Source organism: Delphinapterus leucas, chromosome 12 (genome assembly GCF_059928025.1).
Source record: "Delphinapterus leucas isolate spDelLeu-1000000601 "Yukka" chromosome 12, BTC_Dleu_Yukka2, whole genome shotgun sequence".
Taxonomy (NCBI): domain Eukaryota; kingdom Metazoa; phylum Chordata; class Mammalia; order Artiodactyla; family Monodontidae; genus Delphinapterus; species Delphinapterus leucas.
The window spans coordinates 13,812,617-13,830,308 of NC_143140.1; the positions used below are offsets into that span (position 1 = coordinate 13,812,617).

Below are 17,692 nucleotides of genomic sequence, written 5' to 3' on the forward strand. Positions count from 1 at the left end.
CAGAAGTAGCAGACTGTTACTGTGCTGAAGAAAGGGGAGGGGGATGATGAGATAGGAGGAGAGGCGAGAATTGCTGGAATGACATCCTTAGATAGCTAAGAGGAAAGGGGACCTAGAGCATAAATGCAGGGTTTGGCCTCAGAGAGAAGCATGGATAGTTCATCTATGGTAACGGCTGGGAAATCAGAGAACAGGGGTACAGATGCTGGTATGTGGGCACATGAATTGGTTGGAGTCTATAGAGGTTCTTTTGTGATTGCTTCAGTTTTCTCAGAGATGGAGGAGTCCAGGTCATCATCTGAGAGTGTGGTAGGGAGAAGAGGTCGGAGATTTAAGGAGAAGGTGTTCTCAGAGAGAGGGAAAATCCAGGGACCACAGAGTGTGATGGCTGAGCAGAACCCCCTAGAGCAGGGGTCCCCAACCCCCGGGCCTCGGCTGGTCCGTGGCCTGTTAGGAACCCGGCCGCACAGCAGGAGGGGAGCAGCAGGCGAGCGAGTGAAGCTGCGTCTGTATTTACAGCCGCTCCCCATGGCTCGTAGTACCACCTGAGCTCCGCCTCCTGTCAGCATTATGGTGAGCTGTATAATTATTTCACTATATATTACAATGTAATAATAGTAGAAATAAAGTGCACAATAAACGTAATGCGCTCAAATCATCCCAAAACCATCCCCCCTCCCCCACCCCAGTCTGTGGAAAAATTGTCTTCCACAAACCCAGTCCCTGGTGCCAAAAAGGTTGGGGACCGCTACCCTAGAGGTTCATGGTCATGAACTGAAGTGAGATTATGTACCATGTACATACACTCAGGCAAAGGCACAGAACAGGAGGGGAGCTGGCTTTAAACAAGGCTCCGGTTTTGACAAGTGAGTGCAAGAAGCAAGAATGGGCCAGGAAGCCAACAGTATACACAAGGGGGTGATTATAACAAGTGACTGTGGAATTTAAACTAGATAAATAAGGAGGAGGGGCCATCTAGGCAATGAAGGATAATGAAAAATTTGAATCATGGATGGATTAGAGATCTTGGTGACATCAAAAGTTTTGGGGGTTCAAAGTACTCAAGGGAGTGATTTAGAATGATGGAAGATGGTGGTCCAAGGTTGGAATGCGTGCAGTGGAGGTTATGGAGGAATATAGTTATTGTTTTTGACAAGGTCTCAGGTATAGCTATGGAAATAAGAGGCCATACCATTAGGGGAGAGTGGTTCAAAGAACTGTGAGACCCGATTGTTGGAAGGAACATCTTACCAGAGAGGAGCCCTCTTAACATTCACCTTTATCAGATATTCAAATGTTTCCATTGAATGAAAAGCTCCAGTATATTCATTTCCAGGGTAAAAATCCTGCAATTAAAAAAGGGCAGAGTGGAACTGACAAGGATTCCCTGTTTACATCCTTCACCCATTTTTCTACTAGTTCTTTTTTTTTTTTTTTTTTGACTGTAGCTATGCTTTATATATTAAAGATACTAACTTCTGTCTTATATGGTGGAGGCTTTATCCTGGTTGGTTCTTGCCTCTCATTTTTATGTTTAATCTTATTCTATATGTAAATATAACTTTTATGTGCTCAAATGTAAAACTGTTTTCCTTTATGATTTCTTATTTTGCTTTTATGCACTAAATGACTTTCGTTCTCATTCTCAAGCAAAATCAGATAATATGACTTGATTTTCTTCTAGTTCTTATTAATTCATTTTATTTTTATATAATCTATATGGAATTTATATGGAGTATAATGCAAAGAAGGGAATCAGATTTTTTCAAAGAAATTATTCAGTTATTAGCACTATTTGTTGAATAATACAGCCCTTTCTTTACTAAAATTCTATTATAAATGTTGGTTTGTTTCTGAGGTTTCTGTTATATTGCATTGATATACTGCTTAATCTTGGGCCAGTATTCCATTATTGCAATTATTATAGCTTTATTGTATGTTGAAATACGATATTGCTAACCTCTTTATTATTCTTCTTTTATTTTTTCTCTTATCCTCGAATATATTTATTATCCCAAGTGAACTTTAATATCATTCGATCAAGCCGCAATTTGTAAAAATTGAATTAATTTATAAATTAGTTTGGGTGGTAATGACACCTTTATAGCACTGTCATGCCCTCCAAGAACAAAACATCTTTCTCCATTTAATCAAGTCTTCTTTTATGTCCCTTAGGGAACTTCGGAAGTTTTTTAATGTAGATTCTGCTCAACAAAAAATTGCCATTTTATTACCCCATATATAATCAGAAGTATTTTTAGCCTTGTCGGCTTTATCTAAAATACCACATTGCCTTTGGAAAAAGGGTTGATTCAGTCCACTGTTCAGAGCAATTCCAGGGCTCTTCTTATTGGCCTAAAGAGGAGAAGCTACAAAATCCCCAGTTCTAAACACATTTATTCTAACCTACATCCAATGAGACAAGTACAGCGAAAGCTTTTTAGAAGACATTCAGTGTGCTTAGCTTTTAAGTATTAGTAATGAATTACTTTTGAATATGTGGAATAAAACTGTTTACTGATTTTACCTGTAATATGGATGGGGTTCTGTTTAAAAGAATAGGTCACAGAAATGATACCATGAATGCTCGTTTTCATTAAGATTATTATTTGCTTTGGTTTTATGGGAGAAAAAAAAAGAGAAAGAGAGAGAGAGAACTTTAGTAGGTTCCATTGGCTGCAGTTTTCATTTTGTTCTTTTCCCATATGGGCTCTAGCTTCACCCAGCTGATACGGATAACATTTATTAGTTCCAAAGAGAAGCTTTACCAAATCCAAATTATTACTTGAGCATTAATTTCATCGGTGGAGATTTTATAGATATCATTATAAATAGTACATTTTTTCTAGGGAGATCGAGGCCCGGCAGGTCCCCCTGGAGTGGCGGGAATCTCGGTGAGTCCAGATTCTCTCATGTTGGTTTCATGGGCACCGACCGTCAGAAGGGCTGGGAGCACGCAGTGACTCCTTAAACCTCCGGTTTAAAAAGCAGAACCATCCGTCCCTCTCCCACCTCAAGAATGCTCCTTTCTTTATTTTCATCTTTTAAATTTTTTTCTTTGTTTTTTTCTCCCCAACTCACTTTCACATGGGAAGGGGAAGCCCAGTTACCTGTGTCAACGCATTAAGATAGCACAGCTCTGAGAAGCTTGTTGGGTTTCTCTATTCCTATCATAGTTCAAGGTTTCTTGTTCCTCAAAAGGCAAAGTTCTCATCCTCAGGCATGTGCTTATTAAGCTGCCATCTGCCTGAGTTTTCCCTCAGCCAGGTGTTATTAGCAGAGCTTTATGGCTGCTAATGTGTCCTCGTAAACTAGTCCTTCCAGCCTCTCAATCATTTTTGTTGCTCTCTGTGTCCAATGTTTTAATGTGTCCAGTGTTTTAATCTCATCAAGGTCTTTCCAGATGAATAGGAAGTGCTCCAGGAAAGGTTAAAATCATTTCTCTGAGCCCTAGGGATTATTCTGATCTTCATTCATGAGGCTCTAATTAAAACTTTGTGGTCAGGCTTGATGAATAAGAGCCCGCTTATCCTCGCTAGCTGCCCCTGCAGGGTGGGCCAGGGTAGGAAAGTCAATGGAAACCGTGTGCTTCAGTCACAGGAACATGAGGAAGATAAGAAAGGGCCCTACCATCTCCACCCAGCACCATTCAGACCCTCCTACCACCACCCCCCAGCACCCATCCTTCAAAAGGAGGGTAGCCACTCTATTTAGTTGCTAAATCTAAGGACAAAAAAATAAAAACCCATCCACACTCCATAGCAAAGCATCCTGTATGAAGGATAACATCCCCTTAATTAGCTGCTTTAGGGCTTCCCTGGTGGCGCAGTGGTTGAGAGTCCACCTGCCGATGCAGGGGACGCGGGTTCGTGCCCCGGTCCGGGAAGATCCCACATGCCGCGGAGCGGCTGGGCCCGTGAGCCATGGCCACTGAGCCTGCGCGTCTGGAGCCTGTGCTCCGCAACGGGAGAGACCACAGCAGTGAGAGGCCTGCGTACCGCAAAAAAAAAAAAAAAAAAAAAACAGTAACATGAAAATATTTTCTTTAGCAAGCACTGCAGAATTTTTGGTACACGAAAGCATTCTTCTTGACAACTGGCTCACACTATCCCCCTCCTCCCCGCCTTCCCCTGCTCACCACCACTCCTAGCAACATATTCGCAGCTGTTTGTGCAATTGCCCTGAGTCCCCTACAACCCGCCTCTCAGGGTGCCTTCACAGCCTGTTTTTGTTTCCACCTGGTATAATGAAGTGTAATGCCCCACAGTGCTCACTCAGGTGGGACTATAAATTCCTTTCAGCCATTACCCTAAACCGAGTCTACCTTCAAAGAAAAGATACTAGCAACCATTGAAAGTATTGAAAAAATAAGTGACAGGATCAAAAGACGATCCAAATGAAGAATTCCAAGGATACTTTGAAGGATGCAGCATGACTGAAATTAGAGGCTAGCCTGCCACTTGTTGGGATGTCCAAGATGTAATACATTTACCTAAAATGCAGCTTTCCTATCTCATCATTAAGAAGATTAACTGACAATGACAGAAATAGGGAAGGGTAAACATTTTGCACGCCGCAAATATACAACTGGGTAGTTAAAAGTGCACCTCTCTTTTCTATAACTGGACCTTACTGTGGCTCGGAAAAATGAATTAGTTCAAAGATTCTGGAAATAGTGACAGTTATACAACAGTGTGAATGTACTTAATGCCACTGAATTGTACACATAAAATGGCTAAAATGGTAGCTTTCGCGTTATGTATATTTTACCACAATAAAAGACTTTTAAGGTGATGGTTCTGGTTGAAGCAGGGATGTGTCTACCTGCTCAGCACATCACAGGCCTCTGCTGAGAGCCAAGCGGGCCGGTCCTGCTCTTCCTGGAACAGAGCTGTCTGTTTCCTCCTAGTGCACTCAGGCCCTCCAGGGCCTTCCCCAGGGCTCTTCCTCCCCTCCCTCCCAGGATGGCGTGTGGGCAGCATGCCCTCCCCGGGGCCTCCGAGGTCCCTGCCAGCACTACCCAGCCTTTGGGATCTTCGTCTGGAGCTCCAGGCCCAAGCACCCTGCACCCCTGAGTCCATGCCAAGACCCTTTGGGACACTGGCTTTCTCAGCCCTAACACATCCCCCAACTCAGGTCCGTGGGATTCCAGGCGCTCCTGCTGCAGGCGGGCGGTGGGAGCCCGGATGCCATCTCAGGGCCTTGTGTCTGCCTCGCCTCGGTATTCAGCTGTAGCTGACCTACCAGGCGGTCTGCTCCCAGAGTTCCATACAGCAAGTGCGGAAAAGGGCCTCCCTCTCCATTCCCTTGCAACCTACTGGGATTTCCATGGTCTCAGTCCCACACCTGCATCTCCAACCACATGAGGTTCAAGGTGCAGGCGGCGCCTCTTTCTCCAAGGCAGGATCCTTAGGCCTGGCCTGGACGCTTGGGCTCGTGTCCACTGCCGTCTCTGCTGGTGCATCTTCCTCTCTCATCCCTCCTGTGGTCTCTCTAGCCCACGGTTTCTCCGTCCTCAGTCTTCCAGGCTGCGGTACGCTGGGTCACACCAAACTTGTCCTCTCCTTTCAACAAAACGGCCTTTCAAATCAACCATGCTTCTTTTCAGGCTATCTCACTATGAACTGAAAAAGCTTCTTGTGAAAATCAAAATCTAGGAAGGACTTCTTTGACCCACTGTGCCCTCTTTCCCCCTAAAGTAAAGAGGATCTGCCCATCAAGAGGGATTTCCAGAAATGAGGATACACTGGCTTAATATTTTCAAAAGCTTATCCTCCCTCCCATACCACACACCCATATGTGCATTGAGGGACTGCCGTCCCGTCTGCCCAGTGCAGTGTGGTTTCCGGGACTCTGGCCGGTAGGGCTGCCAGGTCGGTGTAGAGCCACACCTGCAGCACGGGTGGTAAACGCACAGGTGGGGGAGGGAAGTGTGTGGCCTCATTCAGTAATCTGGCTCCTAACATTTCCCCTTGGCTTCATTTCCCAGGGGAAACCCGGAGCCCCAGGCCCTCCAGGAATTCCAGGAGAACCGGTCAGTTGCCCATTCCTTACTTAGCCATTGTCCTTGTGTTGTACTACATGCAGTTTCAAAGCTCTTCTTGGCAGCTAATGTTTGTCTGTGGCCACGTCTACAGGGTGAGAGAGGGCCTGTTGGAGACATAGGTTTCCCTGGACCAGAAGGACCCTCAGGAAAGCCCGTAAGTCCTTTATCTATTATTTGCCAGTTTAAGAAATGTTCTAAGCATTGCCTCTTTACCTCTCTCTTCAGAAAGTCTGAGATTGGACTAAGTAGTTTCCAAGTAAGTAAGCGCAGGTCTGCAAATGGCTTTTGGGGGTGTGGCTCTCACTGAGTGCCCAGCTCTGTGAGTATCTCTATGTCTTAAGCCACAGTGAGAACAGCGAGGTCTTTTGTTTTAAATGTCAGGAAATTAGACTCATTATTTCTCAGGTCTGAGGTCCTCAGCAGAGCTAAAACATGAAATGGCCTGTCATATCCTGAAATACAAAGACTCGCAGATGTAACACCTGTGTGTTAAGCTAGAGAGGAAAGAAGCTCTTGTATCAGATTCCCTCCTTTACCTGTGGGCCTTGTTCTTACACGTTCATAAATCACTGCTGTCAAATACATCATCCCCTCCTGTCCTAAAAGAGCTCTTGGCTACTGATATATAATATTGATGTGACATTGTAACAACCATTCCTACTAATTCAACTCAATTCCACATATTGTCAGCTCATCCCTGCCGTTTGCTAAGGATGTGCTGGGCCCCGAGGGAGGGGATATAAAGAGGAATAGACATACCTCACTCTCGGGTGTGCTTTTTATAGAAGTCCCTGCTCCCTTTGCTTGTTTCTGCGCCGTGGGGTGGGTGGGAAGGGGATGCTGTTAGGAGGAGGGGGGCTGAAGGTGACCACGCAGTGCAGAGTTCAGGAGGCTGCTCAGAATCTGTGAGACCACAGGGTAAGGGCATTCCCTGGCCACAGCCTCCCCAGAGAAGGCAACATGAATGCACGGGAAGTGTATGCAATTTAGAGTCAGGAAGATCTGGGTTTGAGTTATGACTCAAAGGGTTTGTGAGTCACTTAAGCAATGTGACATATGGTAAGACGTCCAATGCCTGCCGTGGGAGACGCCCCATTAATATTAGTCTCATTCCCTCCCTCCCCTCCCTCCCTTTTACCAGCTCCCCATCCCAGCCCCTGTAAGCCACTCACAAATGCTTGCCATCCAGTTCCGAGGGGATTATGTAAAAAGCAATCTGTTCACTCAGCAAATACTTCTTGAGCGCCTACTACATGCCAAGCACTGGGAGGTTTCAGCTCATCGGATTTACATCCTAGTACAGGGACACAAGACAACAAACAAATAGACACACACAACTTCAGGGAGAAGATGATCTGAGCAGGGTGAAGCCCTAGAGTAGAATTTAAATAGGGCAGTCAATAAAGGCCCACCACTTGAGCAAACCCTGCATGATGGGAGAGCTCAGGCCATGGGGAGGTCAGCAGGGCGGGGAGGCAGGGAGAGCTTGTTCCAAGAAAAAGGAATGGCTAGTAGAGCCTGCCGTGTTGAAGGAAGGGAGGAAGGCCTGAAGGCAGGCGTGAGCTGAGCTAAAGGAGAGGGGCAAAGATACGGAGGGAGAGGCAGCCAGTGGCGGAGCACAAGGAACTTCTAAGCCAGGAATGGAGGGCGGGTTTCATGTGAAGTCTGACAGAGACCCACTGGAGCATCTGTAGCAGGGAAGCAAAATGACTGGACTGCATTTCAAGGAGTACTCTGAGTTCTGTGCGGAGGGCACACCGTAGGGAACGGAACTCTGAAGCATCGCCGTAATCCCCATGAGAAACACGGATGGTGGGAAGAGGAGATCTAGGGTGTGCACTGAAGGTAGAGCCAGCAACACTTGCTGATGGATCAAACAGATGCAGAGTGAGAGGAAGAGACCAGTCAAAGCTGTGGTTTGGGGTCTGAGCAACCGGGTCAGGGTGGTATGTTTCGTGACATGGGTGGGTTTGGGAGGAAAAACTGAGCTCTCTGTTGTAAAACTTCATGTTGAAGCACTAGTAGACATCCAAGTGGATTTCTAGTCAAGTAAGCAGTGTATATGTGCATCTGCAATTAATGGAGAGGCCAGGACTGGAGAGACTGATTTGGGTATTTCAACCTGAGCCTGGATGCAGTGGGGTCACTGCGAATTGGGAAGAGAACAGGGCTCTTAGGAGAGGATATGGCAGAAAGACGGAGAAGGTGCAGCCAGTGAGATGTGAAGAAAACCAGGCGAAGGCGGTTTCCTGGATGTGGAGGGAGGTAAGTGTTGAAGAGAAACGAGAGGAAAACATACAGAAAAGTAACAAAGGAGCTGACAATTCTCCCCCACGTTTGGAAATGTGGCCCTCATTGTGGGGAGAGTACAGCACGGTAGGATCTTGATGAAGAATGACCCCGTTGAGAGGGGACATTTGAAGATACAAGAGAGTGGACTTAGAGTAAGGAGAGAAGACTCCCAAGTGGAAACAGGTGTTTACAAGGAACAGGGCAGGGCAACCTTCTCACGGGGAGGGGGCGGGTGGAAGTCCGAGTACGCATGCGCACAGGTGCGTGGCTCTGGCAGCGGGGATGTGAGCGGGTCCTCTGCTGTGATTTTCTCAGTGAAGGACGGAAGTCATCAGTTGACCATGAGGAGTGGGGTGGTGATGCTGGAGGTTTCGTGAGACAGGAAAATATGTGCAAGTACTTCTGGAAAGAAAGAGTCAAGTCAGGAAATACAGAAGGATGGCCGGTGATGCAGAGGGGCTGCTTGGGAGCTGCGGCCATACGTGTAGATCAGAACACCTGAGCGAGGGTAACCCTTCTTCACCCACAGTCAGCTGCTCAGACGCAGGTGTGCAGCGGAGGGAAAGCTGGTTATACTTTCTGAGTTAGAAAAAAGAATAGCGTTCTTGCAGATAAGTGAGACGAGGGGGATAAAGGTAAATCCACTGCGGTTTTTGTAAAAATTTCTGAAAGCAGAACTCACCCCCCCACACCATGGAGAACAAGTTAGTAATGCCTTCATAGAGAAGAGAACACACATAAGAGTCATTGATGAATTACAAGAGACAAAAAATTATCTATAGGTTTATTCATTTTCTTGTATTGTTACCAAAAACATGAATTATATTTTTACATCAGATTTATCTTCTTTTATTCAGTTAACACAGTTGTTTCTTTCATATCCTCTCCTTCATCAGCTTTATCCTTTTTTGCTTGTGTTTCTGGATGACATAAATCCTTTGAACCTGATGCTTTGGGCAACGTGGTCTTAGTTAAAGTGCCCTAGATAATTCCCAGGCTGTTCAGGAAGGCCGAGGGACTCTGGTTGGGTTCCCAACTGTGGCAGGTGTTAGTGTGATTTACAGCAGTATAAACACAGACCTTTCTGCAGGTCCATCCTTGCAGACTGCACTCCAGCACAATCAGAGCCTCCCGGGCTTTAAAGTGGAGCAAGTCCATGCACCTGCCTGCTGGCTAAGAAATCATTTCCTCACCTTGGTCTCCCTCTTCAAATCAAATCTCAGAAACGTACCTGCTGTCTCTCAGTATTTGATGGGACCCCAGGTGCTTTCCCTTCTTAACACCTCCCAGTCAGTGGTTCTCCCAAGCTTATAAATCTGCAAGCAGGATTGGGCTTTATTACCACCTCCAGAACTGCCATGTATAGTTCGGGAAACTTCCAGTTTACTAAGAAAAAGCCACTATTTAATACTCTCAGAAAACATGGTTACAGATTTCTCACTGTCCTTTCATATTTTCTAACTGAAAAATAACAATCGTTCTCTGGCTGACAGTTTATTTCATAGTGGCATCTGGCTCTGGCCATGTTATGAGATTTCTCAAGCAGCAACGGAGACCATTTAACTGAGAATGGCTCTCTTTGGTAGGAAGATTGTTAGAAGGGAACAATAAATGCCGTACACCAGCCAAGCAGTGCCATGGGGAACCTTCTTATTTCTCAGAATGTACCTAATGGAATAAGGAAGGAAAATAACCCTGTTGACTATTTACAGTGAGCTAGGCATTTTCTGGTATTTCCCTAAATCCTTAGTTTTAAGGCCATTATTTTATCCTGACTTTATAAGTGGAGAAGCTGACGCTATTAAGGTTAAGTAAATTGCCTGAAGTAAATGGAACTTGCAAGTGACAGAGTCAGAATTTAAACTTGGGGCTGACTCTATCGATTTTGTTTTCCATTTCACCACACTGCCTCACCAAAATCTCAGTAGAAATATGATAAAGTCCTTGAAACTTTACCCTCTTGTTGCATTTAATTATGTCTGTTAATGCAGAATGAGAAATATTGATCATTTTTTGTCTTTACAGGGAATAAATGGGAAAGATGGATTACCAGGTGCGCAGGTATGGAAAATACTGTTGAAAATAAATGTTCTAATGCAAAACTACATCCAGATTACCTGCCAGAGCTCCTGACCCAGCAGCTTGATGAGAAATCTTGATACACAGTGATTTTTAGTGCTGACATTTGTTTTTCAGGGCATCATGGGTAAGCCTGGAGAGAGAGGCCCCAAAGGAGAACGGGTATGTACATTCCTACTGTGATTGTTATTTAAGTCTGTCTCCACAACTGCCCCCTCATTTGAGTTACACAGTTATGGTCGTAGACCCCCTCGAAATCTCCGCATATGAAAAGGCTGGGGTGTATGTGATCCAAGGTCTCTGCCAGGCATAAAATGGGACCATTCAGGGAAACAGGATCAGGGCGTCTGGTTTGCTGTTCCAGTTTGGAAAGCTTCTATCAGCCTCCTGTCTCAGACACATGTCCTATTGTAACTATCACCCGTGTGTTCTTTACCTGAAGTAGGGTTTCTCCACCTCAGCACTGTTACTGTCTGGGGCAGGTAATTCTTTGTCATAGGTGCCTGTCCTGTGCTTTGTAGGATGTTTAGCAGCATCCCTGGCCTCTACCCACTAGACACTGTACAACCAAACTCCCTCCAAAAATGTCTCCTTGCAACTGCAAATGCCTCCCTGGGAGCAGAGGAATTGTCAAGACCCCCTGAGCTGGGGGAATAATACTAAGCTGAGTAAGGGGGGGGGCTGGTGAGGGGGGAGAGAAAGACAAAGGGGAAAGACATATAGAGCTACTAGTAATGCCAGTTACGGCGTACGTTTTTCTTTGCATTGTTTTGGTTGTTGATGTCATTGTTGCAGCTTCCCATTCTTTTCTCTAAGGAACCTTACCATTTTCTGCTAGAAATGGATGCATTCCATGGCAACAGGTTCCTTGAGCACTGTTTTTCAGAGGGGTTCTAGCGAGGGCTTGCGTGTGTGTGTGTGTGTGTGTGTGTGTGTATGCATGCACACGTGCACACACGTTCTTGTGTACTGGTGTCTAGTTTACTTATTATTACCCAAATAATCCATGCTAACTGAAGGAAACACAAAAATAGAGATATATAAAGAAAAAACAAAAAAAAGCCTACCATATCCCACTACACAGAGATAAGCACTATTGATATTTTGGACATATTTCCATCTCACTGTTATACATCATATACACATTTGCTCAATGCATCGGTACAAGTGAATATATACTTTTCAAAAAATTGGTTCATACTGTTTCGTAAGTGAATTCTTTCACTTAATATATGACGACCATCTTTCCATGTCAGTAAATCTAGATCCACGTGGACATTTTAGTGGCTCTATGTTATTCCACTGTTTGGATATAGCTTTTCCAAGGTATTTGGAAAATACCCTGCTCCCCTTTCCTGGGTAATTAGGTTCTTTCTAATTTTCATGATAAAAAACCTTACTATAATGAACATCCGTGTGCCTAAACTATAGATAATTTTAATCGTGTTTATTTTGCGCATGCTCAAAGTGTGCTAGTAGTTCTTTTCTTTCTTTCTTTTTTAATCTTAGTCATCTCCGATATTTCTCCAAATGCAAGCTGGGTTGATATACTTGTGTGAGACATATTTTTATAACCAAGACAGTAGAATTGAAATTAGGTCCAACTGTTTTTCTTCTTTCTACATGGCTTCTTTCTATATCTCTTCATTTATGACCAAATAGATCTTTGTAATTGTTCATTCATTTTTATTATTTTTTAAATCAGGAGAAATAGAGTTTGGACTTCTGCAGAATAGTCACAAATAAAAGAATCATACGGTGAAATACCGGGCAGGTCAATGCACCATCCTTTCATATTCAGTGTGATCATCACCTCCTGGAACTGTGGAACTGAATGTTTGAAATGTGGTACTGAGACACCTGCTCAGTCACACACGTGTATTCTCTCATTCACATTCTCCCTCTCTCTCTCTCTCTCTCACCCCTTCCCTCTTTCATACTCTCATGCACAAACACATACAGTAGTAGACACCTTGCAGGATCAAAGTCTACATTAACGAAACTTCTTCTCAGATTCAGGCACATCTAATTTATTATGGCATCTTAATCAATGAATTCTCTTACAGTTTATTTACATTATTGAACGAATGACCTCAGTGATGACTCTCCACCCCAGTGACCTACTTTGAACCTTCCCAAAGGCTCCCTTCCTCACCTTCCTGACTCTTTAAGATACACTGCACACGCACACACTCACACACACACATACACGTGTGCATGTAAAACACGAGCACAGAAACCAACCCACAGAAACTATTAAAGACCAAGCATACAGGAAAAAGCAGAAAAAAGGAAAAACACATGATTTAGGAGAGATTTTGAGTGTCCTGAAGCTTTTCCGAGTGAAAACTTTCAGTGAGGAAATCTTCTTAACCATCTTCCTTCCTCATTGAAAAGGAGACCCAAGCCTGAAGTGACAGCCGCTGTTGACTTTCAAAAGTGGCATCATTCTAGACTGGCACCCGGGTACAAGTAACATCGTCACTAACTTTGTACTGAGTGCTTTCCACGTGTCGGCTTGTTCTAGGCACTTTACCTGAGTTCACTCACTTCTCAGCATCCACCTATTCGGTGGATACTCTTAATAACCCCACTTTAGGGAGAGGACGCAGGGTGCAGCGAGTTCGATTCATTTTACCCCAGGCCTCACAGCTAGTACGGGCCAGTATGAATCCAGACATCTGCTTTTAACCACAGCTAACGTGCTTCTAGAAGAGATCATTCTTATTCATTTTTTTCCTTAACAGGGTGATCAGGGAATTCCAGGAGACCGAGGCCCACAGGGTGAACGTGGAAAACCAGGCCTTCCAGGCATAAAGGGAGCCATAGGTCCTATGGGGCCCCCAGGAAATAAGGGCTCCCCGGGGCACCAAGGCCTTCCAGGCCACCCAGGCCTCCCCGGCTCCCCGGTAAGTGGGCGAGGAACTCGTGGCTGGGACTGACCACATGTCCCTTTTACAACAAGAGCAGTCATAAACCTTTCAAGGTTAGTATAATGAACCTAAGCCGGCTTCTACAAGGGTGTCAATAGCTGTCATTTATTTCAGTTATGTGTGGACTCCCCCCTTTTAGTACTCACTAAACATCCTTCAATAGAGCCTCACAGCTAACCTGGGAGGACAGGTGACCTGTCCATCCACCTTGACGCATGCAGAAGCCGAGTGCCGACCTGTCCAACGTCACAGTTATCCAGTGGGTCAGACCCAGGCCTGACCAACTCCGAGCCCACACTCTTCAATACTATCCATAATGTCCCCTTACACTACCCAGAAAACACACGTCTGCTTCATGTTAACACTCCATTTTGTTGACAATCAGAACAACAAATCTGCCCTGTATGGTGCTTTGAAGTGGAAACCTGTTAGGCCAAGAAAGAGTGTTTGGCTAAGGAAGCCCATGTCCTTATGAGCATCGTCAGGAGGCTGGTGGATGGCCATTCCACGGAGAACTGAATCTGAAAATATCCACATCAGGAAGAAAGGGGTGTCCTAGCGTGAGGCCAGGGGGTTAAGGACATGCCGTCCTCAGATAATCAGCCAATTCCAGAGATTGGGCCGAATTGGGCCTTCCCACCATATGCTTTGGTTTACCCACTCTTCCTACACTCTGCTTGAATAAAGCCTATACAGTGAACTCTCAGTGCTGTGTCAGTACGTGGTATTAGATGCATTCATTCAAGTTCATTTGCCCCATAAACAGTGAAAGTAAAATATTGAAATTGGAACTGTTCTGTCCCACAGAAATCATCACTTTATGAGTAACAACATACCTTGAAACCCTAACCGTCATGAAAAATAATAGCTCCCTTTTAAAAATGTCAAGGTATTATAGTAAAACGTTACCATTATAAATGTGAGATACCATTTTAAATGTTAGGTTCTCTGTCGAATTCATGTAGGTTTGTTTGTCAAGGGGTTAAAAATTCAACTGGCGTCATTTACCTACTCCGCTTTACCAGGTCCTGCAGCATTTTCTATGAAGGAAAGGAAATTGCTTACTACAAGTATGCTTACAATGTGCAGATTGCAAATGAACTTCACCATGAAATGGGTAAAACTTAGTTTTATCCCATGAACAAAACCTATCAAAGAATCATTCAGCGTACTTGGAGTTCTCTTCCTTTGAAGATACATAATAAAATCATTTAGATATTGACTTTACCAGTGTCCAGGGATTAGTTACAGGTTAAAAATGTGCCTGGGGTGGTCCCGTCATAACACTGGTTCAAATTACTTCAGAAAATGAAGTAATAGGAAATGTCTTTCCTAATCGTGTGAAATCTAGTAGGAAGTATGTTCCTATCGCTGGTTACGGTGCCGGCCCACAGATTTTAAAGCACTGTAGTTATGCACTTCTTCCCAGCATTTCTGTTCTTTATTCACTTGTGCTAGGTTCTGCATTAACAGGCCTTTTTTCTCTCTCTAGGCTGATGTGGTTTCATTTGAAGAAATAAAGAAGTATATTAATCAAGAGGTTCTGAGGATTTTTGAAGGTGAGATTTGCTTAATACACATTTCGGAAGTTTTCCCCCCTCCCCCCTCCCCTCAGCTGTAGGGAGTCCCTCTAGCAGCGTTCTCCAAAGATGGCAGTGCAGCTGCAGCAAGCTAAGAATCATTTTTCCTTTTGGGGGGGGGCAAAGTGAGGGGAGAGGATACATTTCTAAATGGTTTTTAAAAATCAAAATAATATTGCATGACATGTGAAACGATCAGAAATTCAAATTTGTGTCCACAAATAAAGTTTCATTGGAGTGCAGTCCTACTCCTTCCTTTATGTATTTTCTCTGGTTGCTTTCATGCTGGACAGGAGGATTGAGTGTGGACAGGGACCGTATAGCCTGTAAATCCTTAAAGATGTACTATGCGACCCTTCGCAGAGAAAGTTTTCTGACGCCTGATGTAGATACTTTAATAATGCAGCCTAAGATAGCATTCCTTAAAAAAAAGTCTCCATATCACACTATTGATTCATTTTGAGTTTTCAGTTAACTAACAACCCTCTATGTTCCTTATACGAACTTTTAAAAATCAGGGGTTTCTCATTATGCGCTGCGTTCATTTTTACAACGTTAAGTGTGTGGTTTTATGTTTCTTCTTATTCAATTTCAAGTGATTGGTGTTCAAACATCATTCTCACCTGAAAATATCTTTTGGAATCTTGTCTCATAGGGCAGGCTGGCTGACCCTCATAACTTTGTGTCATCTCTAAATTTCCTAGGCATGTCATCATTCTAACTGTTGCTAGAAATGTTGACTAAGGAGGGTTAGGGCTAAATGCCATTGCGTTTGTCCTGCTCGTTCGTAAATCATCTATTAATCTATGGTATTAGCGGGTTCTGAATCCATACAGCTGTCTTAAAATCCACTCTACATTTCTTTATTTAGTCACAAGGATATTACATGACTTAATCAAATGATTTGCTAAACTCAAGATCACGTCCCTCAACTGTGAGCTTATAAGGTGGGAATTATTTGTCTTGAGAAAATAAATCTACATTGGCTCGTGGTTCCCGCTTCTTTTGCAAAGCATCCTTCCTTTGCTAAGCTAAATATGCGTTGTTGAATTTTGCAAGCAGTAGGATTACAAGATGCCCTGATTTCCTCTTAAATCTTTCACTGCCAACATGGAGTTAGCCTCTCTTCAGGAAGCCCTGAATATTTTAAGCAGTAGTTAGATTTAGAGACCAAAATCTCTTGGTGCTTGAGGGCACATTATCTTATTTCACGTGAGCACTAGAGAGAGAACAGATTAGCCCAGGGACTTTTGGTAGCTTCAGTTACAAAATAGAAAAAAATGTTTTTTCAAAGGTCATGAATTCATGCTGTTGATTTCACTTCACATTGATCCCTGCGAAGTACCTTTACCTTGCTCTGACATGATAGTTTATTAATACAATTGTCTGCTCTTTTTTTTTTTTGAGCTACCAGTTTTCTCTTTGTAATTTTAATTTTGCCCTTACATTTTAGAATCTCCTTTTATCACGTCCGTGATCTCTTATCTCAGGCAGCTTTAACGTGGAGCTTCGATTTCTTAAAATACTTTACATAAAAACAGAGTAAATAGTTCCGTAGTTAATTAGTCTAAGTTTTTAAAGGCTGGCTAAGGAGGTCAGAAAATATAGCCAGGCACTCTCAGAAAAACGTGACGTGCGGAGATACAGGAGGTGTCCGTGTTGCAAGTCCCGGGGACACTGGATAAAGGCAGAGCTCTGGTGGCCTGCCCAGCAGGGGAGGAGATGTGGCCAACTCTGCAGGGGAGGCTCCACACGGCCCTCTCAGGCCACCGGGTGGGTCCTCCCAGGAAGGGCTGTCAGCCTCCTGAGGACGGAGGTCACGGAAGCTGGGCCACTCGCCACCCATCTGTCCCACCCCCTCTCCCAGTCTCTCCCAGTCTCTCCCAGCCTGGTGAGGCCCAGTAGAGTGGTCAGTGCCCCCCGCAGAGGCCCCAGATGTCTTGGCGTCAAGACAATATTCTTAAGTGGCCCCAAAGCAAATTTTTTCCTGAGACTTCCAGACTCTGAGACTCCAAATGGGATCCCCTCTCTCTTTTTATCTCTGTTGGCCCCAGCCCTACAAAACCATCTTCTCCCGAACAAAGTTGTACCTGGAACCCAGAATTTAGTTATTCGGCACTTTAGTTCATTTGTCCCAAGATTATTTCAGGTCAGTCCATGTCATCTTCCACTTCAAAGTCACCTTTTCCATTGCCTCTGAACACCATTTATAAAAGAGAAAAACAAAATCCTCCATTTTCACAAATCTTCGAGCTCCAGGGTCACAGTTCTCCTTTTCAGAAAGCTTTCTCCGTAAAAGCCAAGATGAATTCTCACGTGTTAAAACAGTTAAGGGCTCCAGTGAAGCAGCCCCTGTCTGCGTCTCTCTGGCTGAACCACTTCACAGAGAGCTGTGTCCGTGGCAGCCAATCGCCTCTGCTCCACTCACCCCTGCAAGTCCTCAGCCTCGAGAGGGATTTTCTCTGCTCAGCAGCCGCGGGTCGTCTGCGGGGCTCAGGGGAGTCCTGCTGTCCCGCGTCATCATCCAGACCATAGCAAGGCCCTAGACCAGGCCCTGAAACTCAGGCTCTCCTCATGGAGGTTTCCAACCCCTTTGGGGATTCACAGGCGACCCCGCCAACATAGCACTCCCACAGATTTCACACTTGGGACTGTCACCCAGGCCACCGAGCCCTCTTTCAACATCCTGATGCCCCATCCCAAACCGAGCACGGTAGAAGAAAGATGGTTCTCCTCCCATCCCAGGTCTGGGTTTCTGGCAG

General features: G+C 44.6%; 1 protein-coding gene across 1 annotated transcript in view; it reads left to right on the top strand.

Annotated features, from left to right (window-relative positions):
• The window catches only part of COL19A1 (collagen type XIX alpha 1 chain), a 356,054-nt gene that overhangs the window by 325,296 nt on the left and 13,066 nt on the right, over window positions 1-17,692 (top strand). The window contains exons 39-45 of the mRNA XM_089921716.1: window positions 2,850-2,894; window positions 5,990-6,034; window positions 6,138-6,200; window positions 10,364-10,399; window positions 10,535-10,579; window positions 13,165-13,326; window positions 14,843-14,909. Of these exons, the coding sequence (XP_089777842.1) occupies window positions 2,850-2,894; window positions 5,990-6,034; window positions 6,138-6,200; window positions 10,364-10,399; window positions 10,535-10,579; window positions 13,165-13,326; window positions 14,843-14,909 (463 nt within the window). The remainder of the gene's footprint in view (window positions 1-2,849; window positions 2,895-5,989; window positions 6,035-6,137; window positions 6,201-10,363; window positions 10,400-10,534; window positions 10,580-13,164; window positions 13,327-14,842; window positions 14,910-17,692) is intronic.